Source organism: Microtus pennsylvanicus, chromosome 6 (genome assembly GCF_037038515.1).
Source record: "Microtus pennsylvanicus isolate mMicPen1 chromosome 6, mMicPen1.hap1, whole genome shotgun sequence".
NCBI classification, from domain to species: Eukaryota; Metazoa; Chordata; class Mammalia; order Rodentia; family Cricetidae; genus Microtus; species Microtus pennsylvanicus.
In genome coordinates this window covers 25,000,686-25,022,215 of record NC_134584.1, presented here as the reverse complement: position 1 = coordinate 25,022,215, position 21,530 = coordinate 25,000,686, and the positions used below count along the sequence as shown (strand labels likewise).

At 46.5% G+C, this 21,530-nt stretch overlaps 1 protein-coding gene across 4 annotated transcripts in view; it reads right to left on the bottom strand.

Moving 5' to 3' along the window:
• Pdzd2 (PDZ domain containing 2) overlaps positions 1-21,530 on the bottom strand; it is a 356,084-nt gene that overhangs the window by 201,407 nt on the left and 133,147 nt on the right. For all 4 annotated transcript variants that reach the window (XM_075975855.1, XM_075975857.1, XM_075975858.1 and 1 more), the window contains exon 2: positions 19,667-20,496. In XM_075975855.1, coding sequence (XP_075831970.1) covers positions 19,667-20,142 — 476 coding nt within the window. In that variant the 5' untranslated portion in view covers positions 20,143-20,496. The remainder of the gene's footprint in view (positions 1-19,666; positions 20,497-21,530) is intronic.

Here is a 21,530-nt window from a genome sequence, read left to right as displayed (position 1 = left end):
TGGTTTTCAGAGTTAAAAAATAGAAGTTAATTTTTAAAGCCTTCTGGACTCTGATTCCAGAGCTGAGGCTGGCTGGGTGCTTACACACAGCATTCTGGGAAGCACATCTAGCTCACAGTGACCTTGAACTCCCGATCCTCCTGCCTCCCCTTAAAAGTTGCTGGGATTACTGGATGTACCACCGCGTACATAGTCTCATCATTCTCTTTTCTCTCTCAGTACTTCATCCCACCTTCCCTAGGCGTACCTCTGTCTATGTTGAAGGGTTTTTGTTTTGTTTTGTTTTGGTCCGTTGGGTGTGCTGAGAGAAGCAGAACCCCTGGGAATAACAGGTGGCAATGAACTTGTGACAGGGATCCTCATACAATTGTGAGAACTAGGTAAACAGTCAACATTAGGCTTCTAAAGTCAGTGGGACAGGCAATTGGAAGGAAATAAAAGTCAAATCGAGGTGGGCCAGGACAAGCTGGAATCCCAGGGAAGGCCAGGAGCCCAGCTCCCTGCCTCAGCCTCCAGTCCCACTAATTTTACATATTTCAGGTGTAGCTAATGTTCTTCATGTAGCATTGAATACCACCAGGCTTCCAGAACCTTCAGAAACAGCTTAAGGAGCCAGGAGGACAGAGAAGCCACAGACCCAGCTGCTGCTCCCAGAACTCCATGCCTGGTCTTGGCCCTGGACCAGGAGTGCACAGGAGAAGACATGGAAGGGGCACAGATAGCCGCAGCCCCATTTCACAAAACTGAGTCATCAGACACTAGTGCCCTGTGTCCTAGCGGGACCGTCTGAGCAGAAAAGATGACCATCACTTTCTTTACACGGACCAGACACCAAAGTTCTTCCAGCGGCTGCGCTAACCCTGGGACTTGTGAAGAACACACTCTAGCTTGGTTAATCAGTCCAAATCCATCCTCAGCCTCCAGCTTCACATCCGGGCTCCTTGCTGTCAAGGCTCTCAGGGTATCCAGAGCAAAGCCGTGAAAGCCGCATGGCTAACATACACAGGACAGGGATTGTCAAACCTTCCTATTAAAGGACATTAAGTATGGTGGCTCTCCAGGCCACATATGGTTTCTGCCTCAAGCTTTCTGTGACCTTTCAAAAATGCAAAAACCATGCACGTTGGCAGGTGGGAGCTCATTGTCCTTTGACAATAAAGGCCCTGGGTGGGGTCTGGAGCTCTGGGTGCTCCTGCTGGCTTTGACGTCAGCCCTCCAGGACCTAGTGGGAGCTTGGTCACCTGCTGGGCTACCGTCTCACCGGCAAGTGTGTGTGCTGGACTAGTTCACTCTTAAGAACACACACCAGCACAGTGTCTGGATTCTGGGCGGAGGGCCCCAGGCGCAGCATCCTGTTTCAAAATTCAACACTAATCCATACTAAGCATGGAAAATGAGTCCAGTAGAGTCTCCTTCCTCTTCCCAGAGCATTTTAGATATATAATTTGTTTTTCAAAGTCTTCAATAGACTAGGCAGCCTTCTGTAAATCAAGTTTCTTTCTTTTTTTTTTTTTAGATTTATTTATTATGTATACAGCATTCTGCCTCCATGTATGCCTGCACGCCAGAAGAGGGCACCAGATCTCATTACAGATGGTTGTGAGCCACCATGTGGTTGCTGGGAATTGAACTCAGGACCTCTGGAAGAGCAGCCAGTGCTCTTGTCCTCTGAGCCATCTCTCCAGCCCCCGTAAATCGAGTTTCTACAAGTGACAGTAAAGCTTGAACTCCAGATCTTCCTGTCTCTACTTCCCAACTTCTGAGGTTGCAGGCATGCACCACCTTACCCGCCACCTGTTTATAAAAACAAATCATACTCACTACTCCACACTGGGAAGAGGAAAAGTTCAGTGGATTTGGTTCTCGTTGTGTAATTGTGGGACTGTGACAGGGGCGCACAACCTACCACCAGGAACAGTTGGGATCTGAAATGTCCCCTCAGGCCCATGTGTCTTGGTCTCTCTCATGGCACTACTGTGAAACTTCACGAGGTGGGGTTTACAGAAAGGTTTCTATCTTTCCCCTGCTCCCCTCCCTCCCTCCCATTTCTCAGTCATGAGGAGTGGTTTTTCTCCAATACTGGCTTTTCCCGCGGTATACCATCACAGGCCCAAAGCAATGGGCCAACTTAACATGGAATGAAGTCTCACGCTATGAACCAAACAATGTAACCTATTTATTAGAGTTGGCCTTTTAGGATGTTTATTATAGTAACAGAAGGCTAACATACTCCCATTTTTAGAAGGAACTCTTTTTAATTCAATACATATTGTTGCCTTCCTCCTCCTCTTCTGCTGTTTCTTGAAGTGGGGTTTCCCTGTGTTCCCTTGGCTACCTCAGAACGTGTTATGTAGACCAGGAGAGCTTTGAACTCACAGAGATCCCCTGCCTCTGCTCGTGAGCGCTGGGATTTAAAGGTGTGTAGCACTATACCTGGCTTTAAGTTTTCTTTATCTATTAGGTGTGTGCTAGTTAAAGATGGTAGCCCAACCCCAGACCATGCAGTTCTTGTTTCTCATTGATGAAAAATATAAAAAGACAAGTGAATAAAAACTGAAATGCAGAAAGATCCACGCACAGTATATTGGATTGGATTCTAAACTTGCCTTCTATTGTAAAGAAATATTCCTTTAAGAAATAGGAGCAATGATGATCAGAATATATTGTGTGAAAGAAATCTATTTTCAGTAAAAATTAAAACGATTTTTTAAAAGATTTTTTTACTCATTTCTATTAATTATTTTGAACATCTTTTCTTTGGTCACACTTTCCGTTCCACCTTCAGCTTTTTCCCACCCTTTGGTTACTTTTCCTACCCTTAAACTCAACCGCTTTGACCCCCTTCGCTTCCCAGGCAGTCACACCGGACTGTCCCTGTCACCACGGCTCCTCTCTCTAGTGTCATCCTCCCTGGAACATCTTTCCTCCTGGTTAATGAGCTGTGACCAGGAAAAGCACAGGGAGGGATGACTGCCGCACCTCATAAAGCACAAGGGAGGCCTCTTCCCCTGGGAGAGCTGCTCAGGAGACATGACTTCGGGATGACCCCACACAGCTGGGCAAGGCTAGCCAGGGCTGAGTCTCTGAGAAGGCCCTCAGGAAAGCAATGAGGGCTCCACAGGAGGCCAGTGCTCAAACCCACAGCCCTCAGAAAGGTACAAACAGGACATCTGGGCGCTGTGCTGATGCCTCAGGCAGGACAGGCCCTCTGACTTCATCCTGGCAGCTTCCAGTCTGCTGATCAAAGAGTCTGGGAAAAGCAGTGGCCTATGGCTAGTGCTACATGACCAGGTGTAATTAGAGAATGGTCAAAGGAAGGATTCTAAGGAGAGGACTGACCAAGACCTATGGGTGCCCCAAATGGGTGAATAAATAACTTCTTCAAGAGCAGGTGTGATGTCTTTAACACTGGGGAAGCAGAGGCAGGCAGATCTCCGAGTTTGTTGCCAATCTGGTCTACATAGTGAGTTCCAGGACAGCTAAGACTACACAGAAAGATCCCATCACTGACAACCAAAACCACAAGCAAACTTCTTTAAAATTAAAAAAAATTTAAAACAATTTAACAAGTAAGTAAAGCCATTGCACTAAATGTTTTAAGAGTGTGGTTTGGTGGAAAATTGAGCAAATAGAATCAAAAAGACACACGAGAAGAAAATCCACGTTGGCCTGAGACAAGAGAGAACAGCTACCATGGTGCTTCCCTGCGGTGATTAGAGTGATGAGGCCATAGGGAGGCTCTACGGAAAGGCTCCGTTAGTCTGGAGACTGTGTCCCTGCGGTGCTTGTGGGTGACAGGTAATAAGGGCCATAGGGAAGGACTCTATGCAGAGTATGAGTGTGTGTGTTTGTGTGTGCGCGCGCGCGTGCACGCACCAGTCGCTCAGAACATGGTTCTACAATGGTAAGATCAAGGCCTCTAAAATAATCCCTCGCCTGCCCCCCCCACCACGCTTCCCCCCAACTCCAACTCAGAAAGGCTTCAAGAACACTGAAAATCAACTTTTCATTTGAGAACACCTGAAATCACCCAAAGGTCTAGGGCGGTCACTGACAGCCAACAAGGCATGCGAGCCCCAGGCCCACCCAGCCCAGGGAAACCCCTGGTGCTCCACCTGCCTGACAGCTCTCTGAAAGCAGAACCTTCAGGGATCATCTTTCTGACTCGGTTTCAAGAACAACTTTATCCCAGGTTGATGAGATGGCTCAGGAGGTAAAGTCACTTGCCACTGAGTTTGACCCCCAGAGCCCATATGATGAAAGAAGCAATCGTGTTCCCAGCTTGGGTGAAGGGCCACTCTGGTCTCAGGCCTCTGCACAACATCATCTGGGAAAGCTTCATTCCTGAGGCAACATGCAACAGCCAATAGGCGCTACAAACTGTGACACCGGGAGGGTTAAGACCTTGCTCTCCTCTCCTTAGGCTGCTGGTCCTAGGACTTTGTGACTTACAGGAATGAGGGTGGGACCTTTAATTCCTACTCTGTTCCCCACAAATCAATGGGATACCCTTGTCCCTTGGTGACTGTTGAATCCAATCAATGGCAACTGCTTAAAATATGCAGTTACCTGAGGTTAAAAGAAATCATAAATTATACATCTGATAGAATTCTTACAACTTAGCAACAAAAATCAAGGTAACTAACCTGATTTTCAAAGTGGGCCAACGTTTACATTTGTCTCACCGTTTCTCCAAAGACACAGCCTGGAGGGCCCAAAGCTCAGCTCATGTTCTGCATCCCTGGGATCAGAACCAGAGCGGGGCAGTACTCCACTGTGGCTGGAGTAGCCAGAGTCACCATAAGCTGACGGTGGCAGCACACTGGCCTGACATGGGAGGACCGTGAGTTCAAGGCTAGCCTGTGCTACATTAGTGGGATCTTGCCTTAAGACATTACCCATCGCGAGAGAGAGAGAGAGAGAGAGAGAGAGAGAGAGAGAGAGAGAGAGAGAGAGAGAGAGAGAGAGAGAGCGCGCTGATAAAAAGTTCATGGAGGAGTGTGGGCATGAGAGTGCTTATACACTGTTGGTGGCATTGTAAAGCCATGCAGTGATTCTGCAAAACTGTTCAGCTGCTCTTTAAAAAGTGACCCCTCCGGAACTGTCAGTTCCAATCCTATGTATCCTATGTACAGGAGGGCCTGAAAGCCTAGGTCTGTGCAGGAAAACCCTGTATGTTCCTATCTGTAGCTGTATTAGCTATGATGCTAACACTATAGCCATTGAGGTGGATCTGCTTGGAAGGGTGCTACCGCCAAGCCTTAAGCATCGGTGAAACCAAAATCAAAGAGGGAACCGACTCCAGAAAGCTGAGAGAAGCTATCTCCTGATTACTGCATGTACCCTGTGACATGTACGCTGTGGTGTTCTCTCTCTCTCTCTGAAATAAAAAAAAAAGTGAAAAAAATGAGAATGACCCAAATATCCAAGCAGCCATCAACTGATGGATGAGCGGACAAATGCGCTCTTATCACCCTCAGAACTGTTGAAACATGAAGGTGGAGGAGTTCAGAAGCACACTTTGGAGTAGATGAACACAGAAAGCACCAAAGCAAGTGAAAGCCATGCCATGGCAGTCCCTATATCAAAAGCACGTCCAGAACAGACTGCAAATGGAGAGAGATAAACAGTAGATTGGTGGCTTCCAGAGACCCAAACGAGGATGAGGGAACTGGGATGACTGGTGATGGCTATATAGTTTCTCCGGGGAAGTATGAAAATATCCTAAATTTAGACATGCATCACTCATAATAATGTAAACATACATCATAAAGGAAATCTTTTACAGGAAGTAAAATATACTCAATAAAGTTAGTGTAAAAAATTTACTTTTAAAATTCCTTCATATTATTCATCACTATTAGGTCTAAAAGGTTGTTTTCCAAGGCATATTCCAGGAAATCAAAAGCTCTGTGTAGATTCAATAAGCATCTTTGCATGGATCAAAAATATAAAGATTAACAGACTGTCTAGCAGAGAAGGAGATGACACAGTCAGTAAAATGCTTGTTATACAAGCGTGAGGATCAAAGTTTGGCCCCTAGAATCCATGTCAAAAGCTGGGCGTGGCAGCATGCACCTGCAATCCTCGTGATGGGGAGCCAGCATCTGTGTAAAGAGCTGGGCGTGGCAGCATGCACCTGCAATCCTGGTGACGGGGAGTCAGGACAGGAGGACCCCAGAGGCTTGCTGGTGAGCAAACCTTGCATCAAATGGCAAAGTTTTTTACTCAAATATATTATAAAAGAAGGGAAGAAAAGGGGAGAGAGTCTGAGAGGAAGGGGAGGTTTGAGAGAGGGAGGGAAGGAGAGAGCTGGTTATTTCAGGATTAGTGAAGAACTGTTAATTAAGACAGCAGGGGACCCTCACTCCTTCCTTCCTGCTTTGGTGGCAGTGAGCAGACAGAAAAAGCCCATCCCCCCCCTTTGTTCTGGCTCCCATTTCTCAGGAATCAGCCCAGTCGGAAACCAACACAACACCCTGGGCGATTAAGACATGATGCAGGAATCGCCTCCCCTTCGCTAGGCTGAATAGTTTCTCAACACTTCTCCTTTCTGTTTATACTGCACTCCATTCATTCATCTTTTCTTCTAATTAAAAAGGAATACATGCCCAGAAAACATACAAACTATGTCCTCCCTCCACCAAGTAATTGAAGACCAGCTGAACTTGAACTGGTCCCTTTCACAAGCTGTAACCTCTGTGTCTCTCCATTCATTGAAACGAAAAGGAAGGAAAAGCTTTCATTTAGTTCAGCACCTGTCAAAAACACGCCTGCAGAAACAAGAGCAATCTTGTTCTAGAAAGCAATCCACAAGTGCCAGACGGCAGAGGAATGGCCATTGTTTAAGGTACAGCAGCCATAGAGCCTCAGAAACTGGCTAGCACGTGGTATCGCAAGGTCTCACCAAACCATAGGGCAGCAACGGGACAAACCCAAGTTTCTTACCACATTTAGTTGGTGCCCTGCTTGCTACCACGAAATTAAACTTAATTAAATAGTGCCCTCCAGAGGCCACTGGGAATTTAACTGTGCTCACAGAGTCTGGAAAAAGTCCAAAGAAAAAGCAATTTAATTTTCTTCTGTGTGTATACGGAATCAGCGCTTGGGCATGGTGTTCCTGGGTGGATGAGAACCAGCCCTGACTCCACAGCAGTTTCTGACAGGGGCTTATCTGTTTGTAAAACATCTTTTATTGAGGACACGGAAATGTCACGGAACAGAGTCCAGCTGGGAATGGTGGGAACTAGGGTCTGCCCGTGTCTTCCTGGGAACCCTCTCAGCCCTGTTTGCCCCTCATAAGTCTCTCTAAAGGAGTTGGCTTCCTCTGTCCTTCTGTGACTGGTGGATGACTCATTCCAGCTGCTTCTAGGACCCGATTCCAGGCGTCTAAAATGAGGACCTTGCAAGTCTGTTTATGCCACTGTGCAGCCTGGCCTCAGGGCTTCAACTCCAAACTCCCAGGACTTAATCTTAATCAGTCTCCAGGAGGGACTCAGCTTATCTATCCTGGGGGGCGGCGGGAGTGGTGGCCAATAGGTGGAGGTTAGAACGGTGGCTGGGGGTGGAGGGAGAAAGAACCAGAGTCCTGCCAGACAAAACAAATTAGAAAACCCTGAAGTGCACGCAAGAAGAACAGGTGCTTCCAAGAGTGTTTTTCTACTGCTACCCATGACCTACTGTTTCTAGAGGTGCTTATACACCACCCTCCATGAGACCCCCAAGCATGACCTCACTGAACCCCCACAGCCCTCCCATATCAGTCTTCTCTTCAGAAGGAACCACTGGCAGTAATGACAGCATCCTCAATGTTTTCCCCAAAGCTTCATTTCCACTTAAAAGCGGGACCCAAAGCTTAGCAAGGTTGAGCCAAGGTCTAAGCTGAAGCTCCTGATGCTGATGCTGGGCTGTCAGGATTAACCACCTTCCTCCCCTCTGTATCCCGTGGGATGGATGGCGATGCTGCTGCACAGAAAGCACCAGAGCAGATCTCATTCCCAGGGAGATTTAATCATGAGGCAGGTGGAATTCCTACATGGAGAGCACTGTGGAGAGACTGGAGGGGGGATTGCTACTGACCAGCTCGTGGCCCTCGTAGTACTTTTATCTTATTGTGTAGCAAATGCCATGCATGCAGAGGCTTTGGGAAAACACCCATCATTATTGTGTTCGGATTATACCATATATGGATGTATACAAATATATTAATGTATATGGATGCTTTGTCTGCATACATGCTTGTACCCTCAGAGGCCAGAAGAGGGCACTGAATCCCCTGGGACTGGAGTTACAGATGGTTGTGGATCTCCCTATCAGTGCTAGGGAATTGAACTTGGGTTCTCTGGGAGCAGAGTCCATGCTCTTAACTGCTGGTCCATCTCTCCAGCCCTTACCAAGGCTCTTAAGGGAAAGATCAAGTTACAGGATAGCCAGGCCCTGCTCAACATGATCTATGGCTGGCATGGGATGTTGCCCCGGGGCTGAGGACCATGTCACCTACAGCTCAGGACTGCCAACATTACTGTCGGCAGAATTCAGTCACTCACACGTGTAGGATTAAAATCCCATTCCTGGCTATTCACTTAGATATTTGACTTCCTCGGGCCAGATGGGAGCATGCTCTCTATCCCTCCTGTCTCTGGGTAAAGTGCTTTGAATGTGTTCATGTGATTAGGTGAGACCCACCCTGACCATTTCTCTTTCTTAAAGTCACCTATGCTATGAAATACGACTTAATCATGAGAGTGAAACCCTTCCAATTTAGGCTCAGGGGTATGACAGCACAGGCAAGACAGGAGTGCGAAATCTCGGGATATTTTACAAGCCTACCCCCCATTCCTGGAGCAATATGTAAAGCATAGTTGTTTACAATGTGTTGGGGGGCAGAGATAAATTCTCTAGGGGGACTTGAACTGGACCTAGAAAAATGCCGCATGGTGGAAAAGCCAGCATTGCCCCAGGATGGCCTCGGGAAACTCAACATCATGACTCAGGAGCTGCCTTTGGGAAGTGCAAAAGGTGATCATTTCAAAGAGCAGCAACAGAAATTTCAGCCGTCGGGTGGAGGGGACCAGCGTGAGTAAGCGATACACATAACACAGAAACTGTGGGACAAGCACAGGCGTAGACATAAATAAAATCCGTGCACACACACGCGGCCAAGATAACCAAGCCTCGCAAAGTCATTCAGATGAAGAGATTACTAGTAAGTGGTGGTGTTTATAATCACACTGAAATTTAGAAAGAGTTAAGATATAATTTTGTTGCCCCACAGCCAGAGATATGCTAGTTAAACTAAAATCTAAATGATGAAGATGAATTTTAAAATACAATCATTAAAATTGGTAGAAGAGTGTGAGGTTTCTAGGAAAATGATATCGATGTAAGGGATAAAGCAGGCAAAGATGATTACAAAGGAAACTGACCGAGGTTGGGGAAGTATTAGTGTGAGGGGCCTTGTCTGGATTGTGCACAGCTCTGGCTTCCAACCCTGACACTGCAAAAAAACAAAATGAAAAGCCAACCAAAGAAAACCCAACAGCTCCTATCCATTAAAACACTTAAAACTTCAAGATGGCACTAACATTAATTTTTAGAAGATTGGGAAGAATTTTAACCATGTAGGACACACACAAAAGCCAGTGACTTCTAAATGCCTATTCAATATTCAGGACCCTCACATGTGGGCAGAGGACAGTTGTCCAGTTAAGTAACCTGTTAGACAAACGAACAAATGAAACATGATGTTAAAGCATCCTAGTGGGGAAGAGTTGAACTTCATAATCAAGTACCAGTTAAAACCACAAAGCTGGTGCGCCATAGTGCTTGCCTGTAATCCTTGCACTCTTGTCGCTTAGGTAGGAGGTAGTGGATTCAAGGGCAGCCTGGGCTTCAAAGCAAAATGCTATCTCAAAAATACATTCACACATACACACTCCATAAAACAAGTCGTATATCTATTAAGTAAGCATGTGTGTAAACCTAGAAATGTTCACACTATCACCCACACATCACTTGTGGTAGAGTACACGAATAAACAATTCATGACAAACTTCGTGACAATGTCCTTAGACAAAATATGTTCATTCTAAGGAATATGATCAAAGAGGCTGACTCAGAAGCCTTTCAAAAGAAATGTTAAGGACAGCCCCGAAGCCTGTCAGCAACCAAAAGTATATGCTCACCTAAGTCATCATCGACTACCATACCCATCAAGAATAAGGTCAGTGTTGTGGTACATGCCTGTAATTCCAGGACTTGTGAGGCTGAGGCAGGAGGACTGCCTCAAGTTCAAAGATAGCTTAAACAACACTGTGAAACCCTGCATCAAAAACAGCCAAATGCAGAGGCATGAAGGATCTGTGAGTAGGAGGCCAGCCTGGTCTACATAATGAGTTCTAAGACAGCCAGGACTACGTAGAAACCCAGTCTTGTCTACAGAGCTAGTGATAGAACACCTGGGGCTGTTACACAGAGAAGCCCTGTCACAAAACACAAAGAATTCTTGGAAAGACAGTCCAAGAATGGTAAGCGAGGGAAATTCTGGGATGGAGGTAGTTAGAAGAGGGTTTGGGTTCTCGCTCGCCACCCTTCTGTTCTGTTCAATAGCTCTCTGCGACCATGCGAGCCTTCCCATACAAACAGTGGAGAAAGGTAGTTGGAAATGCAAACAGGTCGGATGGAATCAAGAAGATGAAGCCTGTCGAGTCAGTGCAATAGAGCTGAACATGTAGTTAGAGATTAGCCTGTCAGAGAAACATTAAATGATCAGGACCAGGCTAGCAGAAACACACACTCTTCTGTTCTTCAAATGCTGTCTCAGTGTTGCTGCTGACATAAATAAAAATCTGTGGCCTATGTAGGAACTGAGTATCCTTGGAATGAATTAATTTAATAACTGTACATACGCCGCTCTCAAACAGTGATTCTCAGCCTTCCTAAAGTCTTTAACACAGTTCCTCATGTCGTGGTGACCCCCAACCACAAAATTATTTCGTTGCTACTTTATGATTCATAACAGCAGCAAAATGAGTTATAAAGTCTGATATGCGACCCCCAAAAGGGATCAAGACCCACAGGTTGAGGAACCACTGCTCTAAAATGAATAAACAGGACTCTCAGTGAGAATTTTTAAAAGTTAAAAGCTTCGCTGAGAGATGATTGAGTGGTTAAGCATCATTACAGCACTTCCCGGGGGCCTAAGTTTGGTTCTATGCACCCATGCCAGGCAGATGATAACTACTTGCCACCCCAGCTCTAGGGGCAACCTCCCTCCTTCTGGCCTCCTTGGCACCTGCCCACACATGGCATACATACATGCAGATACATCAATAAAAATAAAACCTTTGTCGGGCACTGTGATGTATGGCTTCAGTCCTAGCACTTGAAAGCTGAGGCAGGTGGGTTTCTGTGGGTTCATGGTCTCAGTAGGGTGTTTCAGAAAGCTAGACAGGGCAACATAATAAAACCCGTCTTCTACACATCACACACTGTCTATGGATTTAATTGACGCACAGGTGGCGCTCTGTGCTAGATGATTAGAATCTAGCAGTCTTGGGGACAGTGGGGGTAGCGCCCTCCCCGAGTCAACAGCCTAAGAAGAACAGGCGTTGGATGTCTCCTAGATAATGGCACCGGAGTCCTATCTGGGGTTAGGGAAGGAGGTGGAACATTCTGACCTAATGGTTAGCCATCTACTGTGGCTCCCGGAGTCCTGACCCTTACATGATTGTTGTAAAACAGGAGATAAAGATCGATGACATACTATTGATTGCTCTGCAAGAGACAATCCAAAAAGGCCTGTCAGTTACCTGGACAGCACAAAATTCCTCAGAAAAGCTGCTGGGGGGGGGGGAGTCTGGGGGTAGTTGAGGGAGGGGAAAGAGTATGACTACAATCTATTGTATCATAAAATTAATTAATAATAATATTCTAATAGAATAGACTAGGCATGATGGTGTATGCTTTCAACTCTAGCTCTTGGGAGAAGAACTCGGAGTTTGAGGCTAGTCTAGTCTGCATAGTGAATTCCAGACCAGCAAGGGCTGCATAGTGGGACCTTGTCTCAAACATAAATAATATAGAGCCTGCAGGGGATGGAGAGATGGCTCAGCAGTTAAGAGCATTGCCTGCCCTTCCAAAGGTCCTGAGTTCAATTCCCAGCAACCACATGCTGGCTCACTACCATCTGTAATGAGGTCTGGTGCCTTCTTAAAATAAATAAAAATATAGAACCTGCTTGAAATGTAGCTCAGGACAGCAGTCTCCACCCACTGCATGCTCTCATCCCTGAAGAGCAAGCTCTGCTCTCCAGTAAGGGCCCTTCTACCCTGCACTGTGTGCCTTGTGGGACTTCTTTCCAGGGAGGTCACAAGGGCTGGGGAGGCACGCACATTAAGTGTTTTGTATTTTTCCCCTTCAGGATTATCTTGTCTTTGTTGGAGTCAAACAACTCTGCTTACTCTTCAGGACCAGACAGAAAGGAATTCTCAGGAGTGCATATCTGGACAGCCACAACTCACCCTGAAGTCTGACAGAGCCTGGATCTACATGGGCTGACCGGGTAAGGATATCCATCCGCTGTTCCCACCCTTACAGCCATTCTTGCCTCATCCGGTGAATCTCCACCTGCCATGGCAAAGGCCAAGGCTTTTCTAAGAAATCCCAGTTCCTTTAACACTGTCTAGCATCATGCCCAGGCCAAGGGCTGAGTCAACAGATACTTTAGCCATGGAAATAGCTTATCCTTCATCTCCTTCTTCCTCAAAGGGGGGAAAAAACTAAACTTAAGTTCAGGAGACAGGGTAAATCATCCTTTTTCTGTTTGGGGAGCTGGAGGATTAGACTATCACTGCAAGCCTGTCTACCCACCCCTCTTTATCTTGGAGAACCCTAATAACCTCCATGTTACTTTACTCTGGACATCCCAACACTTAGGCTGGGCCACCCAGAAAGTCACCAGTAGCCACGGTCTGTCAAATATTTAAGTAATGTAAGTCAAATCCACATAGTCAAAAATCTTTGGAGGAAGATCATATTCAAAAAGCTGAATATGTATGAATTGTATGGGGATATCCATGTAACTAAGATATGTTTTATTTAGTTTTGTGGGGTGGAGATTTGAATCCAGAGTCTTAAGCATGCCAGACAAGTCAGCTGCCATGGGTTACAGCCTCAAATTGTTTTTGTTTTGTTTTGTCAAAACAAGGTTTCTCTGTGTATCCCTGACTGCCCTGGAACTCCCTCTGTGGATCAGGCTGGCCTCAAACTCAGAGATCCACCTGCCTCTGCCTTCCAAATACTGAGATTAAAGGTGTGCACCGCCACACCTGGCTCACAGCTGGGCGAGTCCCTAAAACATGAGGTTTCATTGCCCCCAACCCCGCTACCCAAAGTGAACATGGATAAAGATGGGAGTCTGGGCTTTCTAATTCTGTGAGCAAGGCTGCGCCAGGTGTCTTGCCTCCCTCTCAGAAGTCTCTAGGGGAGGTAGGAAGTGATCCTGGTACCAAAGCTTGAATTTCAGAGACCCTCTAGGGAAAATGAATGCCACGTGGGGGACATTTAGCACCAAAAAGTGGAAGAATATGAACACTCAAACCTGTTCAATAGCCAAATATGAGAGATGAAGAGAAGGTAAGGTTCCTGCTAAAGGTTCTGGAGAGGACAGAAAGTCAAACTAGTAACTCTGCAGTCATGCCAGATGCGTCTCTCCTTATGCTTCCCAGGACAAGCAGTTCCTAGACGTAAGACGCACAGTTGAAAAGTGGGACACTGGGCTTTCCATCTTCCTGGGCAGGAGTCGGTGGCTGGACCTCTGGCATTCAGTTCCAGCTCAGGTACCAGGAGAGCGGGTGGCTGGGGTGAGAGAAAGCGCGTCTGGACAGGGTGTTGTATCATGGGGAGCGCCTCTTTAATGCCACCTCTTCTTTCATAAAAGCAAGTGGACTCAGCGCTGGGCTCCTGTCCCCAGCACCACGTAAAGCAGGAGTGCTGGTACCCGCCTGTGGTCTCAGCACTCAGGAGGGAGAGGCAAGAAGTGTCTGAGGCTAAAGGTCAGCCTCTGCTCCATAGTGAGTTGGTGGTCTCAAAAAAAAAAAATGTGGACCCTCAAATGTCACTCAATAAATGGCTGTGAATGAGGGTGTGCCAATACTGCCAGCTTTCTCTAAGGACACACTCACCCCATCAGCCAGTGCAGTGCAAGAAACTGCAGTTACCGACTTCCCTTAAAAGACTTGCTGCTTCTCAGTGGCTGGAGTTAAAAAAAAAAGAAAAAGAAAAAGAAAAGAGAGAAACTCCCTCCTCATCAGTCTTGAGGAGCCCAGCAGGGTGGGTCACATGACTCAGTGTCTCATTTTCTGTGGGAACCCGGGGGTCAGGAGTGTCCTGTTCCCATTCTGATGGTTCAGCACGGTTCAGGCGGTGCGATTCTACAGAGAACTCCGACTGCCTGCCTGCCGTAATTGCCACCTGAGCAGCACAGCCGTGAAACACTCAGCTCAGGGGACAGACAACCCCCAGCACTTTCTCTCTCAGTGCTGGAGTTCAACCACAAGGTGGCAGACAACGGCTCTCAGATTCTCCAGGGCCTTGACAGGGTGGCCGTTGGGAACTGAGAGACAGATAGCAAGCTGGGTGTTCCTCCTCCGCGGTCTCAATGATCCTTGTCATGAAGTTTCTATAAGCTATACTCTAATGAGATGGAAGGTTCTAGATGTTATCCCCACTCATTTATGAAACATGAGGAAAACTTAATTTTCTATTGTTTTGATCATAAACCAGAGAATTATCCTAACGCCATTTGTTACTATTTATACAGTTGAAGGAAAAAGGTTCTAGAATCCCAATCAAAGGACACAAATTTGTTGCCTGTGAAGATACGCATTCTCAGGAAAGCACTTCTGAGCCTCGGTTTCTTCTGTGGTACAAGACGGCAGGACATGAATAAACCTGAGAGAGTTTCCAGAAACCAAAGTCATGAAATGGACTTGCATGGAAAGAAAGCAGGCTGAGAAGAAGGAAATACAACACCGACATGGGTCATAGACCATTTTCTTCACCCTACGTCCTGGGGGAATGGGCTATTCCACATGGCGAATTTTCCAGATAATTGAATTTTAAATGCTGAAACTTGTTTTCCTTTTAACCTTCTGCAATGGAAATTTTTCTAAAGTGTGTCACACGCTTCTCTGGCTTCTTAGAGAGCGTGATGAGTATAATTTAACCTTTCCTTAATATCTCTAGGTCATCAAGGTGACCACCTCTTACTCTCTATATATAGTCTCACATGGAGCGCTAGGTGCCTCTGGGTATATATGCAGGGAGACAAGATCCTGTGCCGAGTGGCTCCAGGGACCATATTATAAAGCTATAATTGGAGATTCTCCCCCCTTGGTCTCCTACTACATTACCTCCTGCACGTGTTTTCTCCAAGTAACACCTTCTCGTAGCCTCTTGACACTCTGCCTAAATCTGCTTTAATCCAGACAGAACTCAAGGTTGCCATGGGTAACCAGAGTCTAAGCTTGTACCAACCCTAAATTTATTTCCCCACGTGATTTCGAGGCAGAGGGGACTGAAGGCTGCTTCTAACTAGGGCTGACTCTCAGCTAGTCTTGATTGCAAGGCATGCTCCTGGGCCACGTGGTCCGTCACCGTAAGTCTGTCAGGGCCACATTTACCCAGTGGGACAACAGACTGCTCAGACTCCAGGAATACACAGGTGCTATCTGGCTAGGGGACTGAAAGGATAATCCCTGTGCCTGCACGGGTCAGTGTCCCTTCGAGTTAAGTGGCCAGCACCCAGTCCATTGCAGCTACATAGTACAGAAGCCCACCACATAGTTTTAGGTATTTGTGGCCAAAATGCTCAAAAAGTATAACACAGTAAGATATTTTGAGAATGAAGGCACATTCAAATAACTCATTGAAGTAGTTTGTTATGATTGTCCTATTTTAATAGTACTTAAGGTGACTAACTTCTTCCTATACATAATACATGCTAGCCTTTGCCATGAATATGCATGTATAGGCTATAGCCCATCAGTACAGGGGTAGGGACTGTCTGGATCAATGGGCTCACTGTGACGTCACTATCGTTGTCTTTTGTACCTGAGGAGCTGTGGCAGAGTTGGAGACTTTCTCAAACTCAAAAGCCTTTACTCCATTGTGGTGTGTGCTGTTGGTTTAGGTTCCCTGAGGGAATGGGTGGGGTGCTTAAAGGTACTCTGGAGTGAGCGACATCCTTGTGCCAGCTTCACAGTGGCGGGTCCATAAATCACATTCTCTCACCCACCACGCAGCTCTGATTAGGAAAACAGAGTCGGCCTCCTGTGCCAAGGGAACCGATTTAGAGTCACAAGGTTTCTGGAAGCCAGAGCGACTCCCTAGAAGGCCTGTGTCCTCTGCGCTGGGGCCCTGTTCACATTTATTAACCTATAAAAATCTCTGAAGTTAACCTTCGGGGAAAAAAAATACACATTTTAAAAGTGAAACGTGGACCCTTTTACTTTTAAGAAAAGTCTATTTGTTTGGGTGTGTGGGTTCCTTCTTAATTAATTCCATGCTTTGTTACCAATTTGGAATGATCTGCCCCCCCCCCCCCGGGAACAAATCTGGTTTACTTCTAGAGAGTTACTGGAGGAGTGAGTGACTAGGGCTACGAAATATGCCTTGTAGGATCTAATTTAAAAACCTTCCCCATTTCTTCCTGCACCACACAGGAGTAAACGGAACAGTTCAGAAAATCCCATCTTTCCCAGATTGGTGACCATGAATCTTATAAACAGAGGTTCTCCCATGGGTTACCAGCTATCTGGGGGGGGGGGGTGATACCATGTGTGACTGATACTTCCCACTCTTCCAGGATGTTCTCTGAAATTTACAGCTGGAAATTTCTTGGGGTACCTAGAAACAAACTGTGGACCAAGATAGTACCAACCGTAGAGGAGGCTCCTTCAGGCCTGGGTTCCATCCTGGAGGTGTGTGGTTCCCTACAAAAAGGCTGTCAAAGCCACCCATGGCTATGGGTGTAATTTTGAAATAAGCAGCCATGACCTCATCTTTTACACTTTGCACCTGTTCCTCCCACACTCAACACATAAAACTCTTAAAGTGTCCTCCTCCAAAACACATAAAGTTATCAGAGAGTTTTATGTAATATGAAGAGACTCGAAGTACCACCCATGTTAGCTTCACCAACACTGTTGTAACTAAGTACCATAAGCTGACTGGCTTAAGAAACAGAAACTTAAAATCTCCCCACCGCTCTGGAGACTAGAGGCACAAGATCAAGGGGTTAGAGCCGGTTTCCCCTGGTGCTGGGGACAAACTTGCTCCAGTTCTCTTTTAGCTCCTGGCAGTTGTTTGGCATGTTGCAGCATAACTCATCTTGACATGTCTTTTCCCCTGAATGTCTGTGTCCAAATTAGCCTTTGATAAGGACAACACTCACATCGCATTAGCCACCCCCACTTCAGTATGACCTCATCTTAACGACATGTGCAGTTGTCTTACTTCTGAATGAGTCTGTATTCTGAGGCGCTAGAGACTAGGACTTCAACATAAGAATTCAGCCTATACCATCACATAAAACAATTTGGAATTCAGAAATAAACTCAAGACAGGTAGACCAGATGGCCCAAAGAGTTTCTTATACTAGATAGGACTCATTGTTAGCAGACAGATATGAAGTTGGTATACTGGCCCCCAAAATACTTGGCTTACAGACCCTGGGATGAAGAGGCTGCCAAAACCTGAAGTGGTTCATGGGGGTCTCAGTAGAACACCAGCTCCTACTCAACACCTCTCAGGACAAATCCCCATATAGCAAAGTAGAAAGTGTTAGTTATAATGAATGGGAAAAAAATCTTGAAAACACTCAAAACCTCTTTTAAAATTCCAGCAATAACTTTCCATATACATGGACCCTGCATCTGCAAAGGAAAAGAACTGTGGACCGAAGCACTAACACTTCGGATTTGTACTGAGCTATTACTATTTCACGAACACCACCGTATAATAGCTAACAGCTATTTGCACTGTATTAGTTATTGTAAATAGTCTAGAGATCATAGCATTCATGAGGATGTGCATACTTTAGAGGCAAATACATCATTTATACAAAGGACTTGAGCATTCCTGGACTTTAGTATTCACTGGGAATCCTGGAAACAAGACTACAGACGTAACACCGTGGTTAGGAGCATAAATTGTGGAGCTAGACTTAGCTGGGTTCAAATCTCCTACTTGGGTAATCTTGCCCAAGTTGAATGTGATAGAGGTTAAACTTCTCATACAGACACGTGATTAAGTACTGAGTTAGGTACTGGCTGGCAGCTGCCCTCTCTGGTAGGCACTAACTCAATAAGTGGTGCATCTTTTAAATCTTCAAAAAAAAAGGCCAGGAAGTTACCCTTGGCAATATGAAGCCCGTCTCCTCGTCTTCCACTGTTAACGTCTGGGTTGTTATGAAGCCATGAATGGGTACCTAGGAGTCCAGGTGTACAGGACAGTATGAACTCAGGTCTGAGGCATTCAACCCACATATATGCCAAGGGAAAACTGGCTTCTGACCAGCCCTGGGATGCAACATGTAAGCCCTTGGAATATCCCGTGCAAGGAGAATACCTCCTGTATCAGGGCAATGCCATAGGGCTTATACTAACCACGTGGTTTATGTGGGAGCTCTGGCCCACATGGTATTAATTTACCACTGGAGGAACTAGAGATGAGGTGACTAAGGTCAGTACCACATGACCAACCTCCATAAAAACCCTGGACATGGAGCCTCGTGTGGCAGTACTGTGTAGGGACCTCTGAGTACCATGGACACTGATACTAGGTGGCAACTGAAAACGGCCATGGAGTTGCCCCTAGACTCCACCCTGTAGCTTTCACCATGGCTGATTTCAGGCTTCATCTTTTCACTGGGGTGAGCTGTAACCATGACAGCTATTCAGAGTACCAAGAGTCCCTCTAGCCTATCTCCGAGCCTGACCATGGCTCTGGGAAGCCGATTCACCGTGGAAACAACACAACTGTCCCGTCTGAACTTCCTATACTGTAGGACAGGTAGAAAATACAAGGATGCCAGGATGGGCGTCTGTACTTTGAGTCTATGGGAGTCCTGTGCCTGTGGCAGATGAAGTGATGCTCGGATGAAACTATTCCTGGACCACAGCCTTGGGATTCTGTTGCCAGTGAGATGCTGGGCTGAATAACATCGTCCAGCTCAGTGGGATACTTCTTATGTTAGTTTTACATGGTGTTTATTTCCTTTTTAACCCAAAGTTTGGGGAAAGAGAAATGCCTTGAGTCTAGGTGCTCTTATGAATGGAAAAGAAAAAAAGAAAAAGAAAACAATAAAACCAACCAGTTATTCAATGACCTACTGACTGACAACGTCCACTACAGTAGATGCTGTTCAATTAATGGTATTTCTAGGAAGCAAGATTTGAAATCAAATTTCCTTGTTATCTGCTGTAATTGCTGGGATGTTATGAGGCACTAGGAGCCCAGGAGTCACTGTTTTCCTGTAGGGGATAAAAGCCACTGGGCTCTTGCCAGGTGGATGCATAAGTCTATAAGTTCAGCCCCAAATAAAAAGTTAAAAAGAACTAAGATGTAAGTGGGCCATACGCTGGCTGGCGATCTTCCGGCTTACCTGGCCCCACTGACGTCAACTCCGACCATCAGCTGTCCGTTCAGGGAGAGGATCTCATCACGGAGCCGGACTTTGCCACTCTTCCCCGCTGGGCTGTTCTTCCTCAGCTCCGTCACCCAGATGCAGCCCACGTCCAGCACTGGACCCTGGTGCGTTTTCCTCTTCTTGCCCCCTCGGCGCTTATCACCATAGTCGCCGAAAACAGGGATGTTCCCAAAACTGAGCCCCACAGTTTCAGTGTCCCCCAGCTGCTTGGTGAGGTACACTGTGCAGATCTCCATCTCTGGGGGACTGTGATCGGGTGGGACTATACTCTCATCCACAGCCAAGTTCAGCTGGATGTACTCCTGCAGCTTCTGGATGGCCGCCTGGCAGAGCCGCTGCTCGGGGCTGTCTGCTCCCTCCCGCAGGCTGTTCTGCAGCCACTCGTACAGGAGGGGCAGGTGCAGCAGGGCATTGTCCTGGGTGATGGGCATGGTGCTCACTCCCAGACACCAGCATCATGAGAGGTCCTGCTTCTGGAAACGGGACCCCAGGGGGACCCATGTCCCTTGGGCACGCTTGCCATTGTCAGCTCTGCCCATGTTCACGTTCGGGCCGGCTGACGAGCTTGGGGATGCCTCCTCAGAGACTGGGATGTTTGCCTTGGCGAGAGGACAAGACACAATTAAACCACCCTGGAACAATGGCTCCTGAGTGCTCAGAAAGGGAGGGGAGGAAGCATCCGACAAGTCCTTGCTTGGTTCATTTCACAGCAGGGTTCATGCAGATGACGTGGAAATCAGCTGTGTCTTCAGCAGTGGTAGCATCTTGCCTGGGCTCATTCACACCTGGGAGAAGAGGAGAAAAACAAAAACTTGGAGTTACAACAGCTAGCCTTGCGAGAAAGGCCCATGAATATTTGTCAGATGCAGGGATGTTTTAGGAACCAAATACCTTTCTCCATACTCCTCCCCAGTGTAACTCCCCTCACATTGCGAGTACGTACACACACACACACACACCCTACCTGGAACACTGTCCCTCTCCAGGAAACTTCCTTGATCAGTAGGGAAGTGAAAAGCCACTTCTCCCATCAATTGGAAAGACCCCAGGGTAAGGCTCAGGAAGATTCTGGATCACTTTTCATCCCTTTCCAAGTTTGTCACCTCTTTTGAGACTGCATGACTTGGCTGAAAGGCAGTTCAGTAGAGGAGGCAGCTCCCAGCAACATGTAAATAAATTACCTCCTACCTCCGTAACAAAAGCATTTATTCTAATGCTAGGGCTGTCAGCTTCAAGCTACTCAAAATTAATTTAAATTATCATGGCTATTTGCCTGAGATGGGAATCTAATTGGAGACCTATATATAACAGATAAAAATGGATTGGGCTGTTGCGAAAGGCTTCTGTGTCCATGAAGTCCGTTCCCCGATGGGATAACTGCTCTCAAAGAAGCCAGCCTTTGAAGCTGGTAAATATCAGCCGTGAAGGGGGCACAGTACTTGTGTTTGCAGCTAATGATTCCTGGTCTCTGTCTTCTCAGGATCAACATTTTATACACTGTAGTGTTTCACTGGACTGGTGGAGAGCCACATTTAGTATAGACACGTAGTACAGGCTGAGGAGCCCACAAGAAATGCCTGAAGTCCAGGTGCTTCTTATACCAGACTTTCTCTTTTGGGCCACAGATCACCTCCCAAAGACTAAATAGTTTTGAATGCTTGGCCTAGCTTAGGCGTGGTGGCTAACTCTTTTATCTTAAACTAACCTGTTTCTCTTTATCTAGTTTTTGCCTGGGGCGGGTACCTTTCTTTTGTAAATCTTACTTTCACTTCTTCTTGTGTCTGCTGTTTGCCTGGCTTCTTGCCCCTGGGTGTCTCCC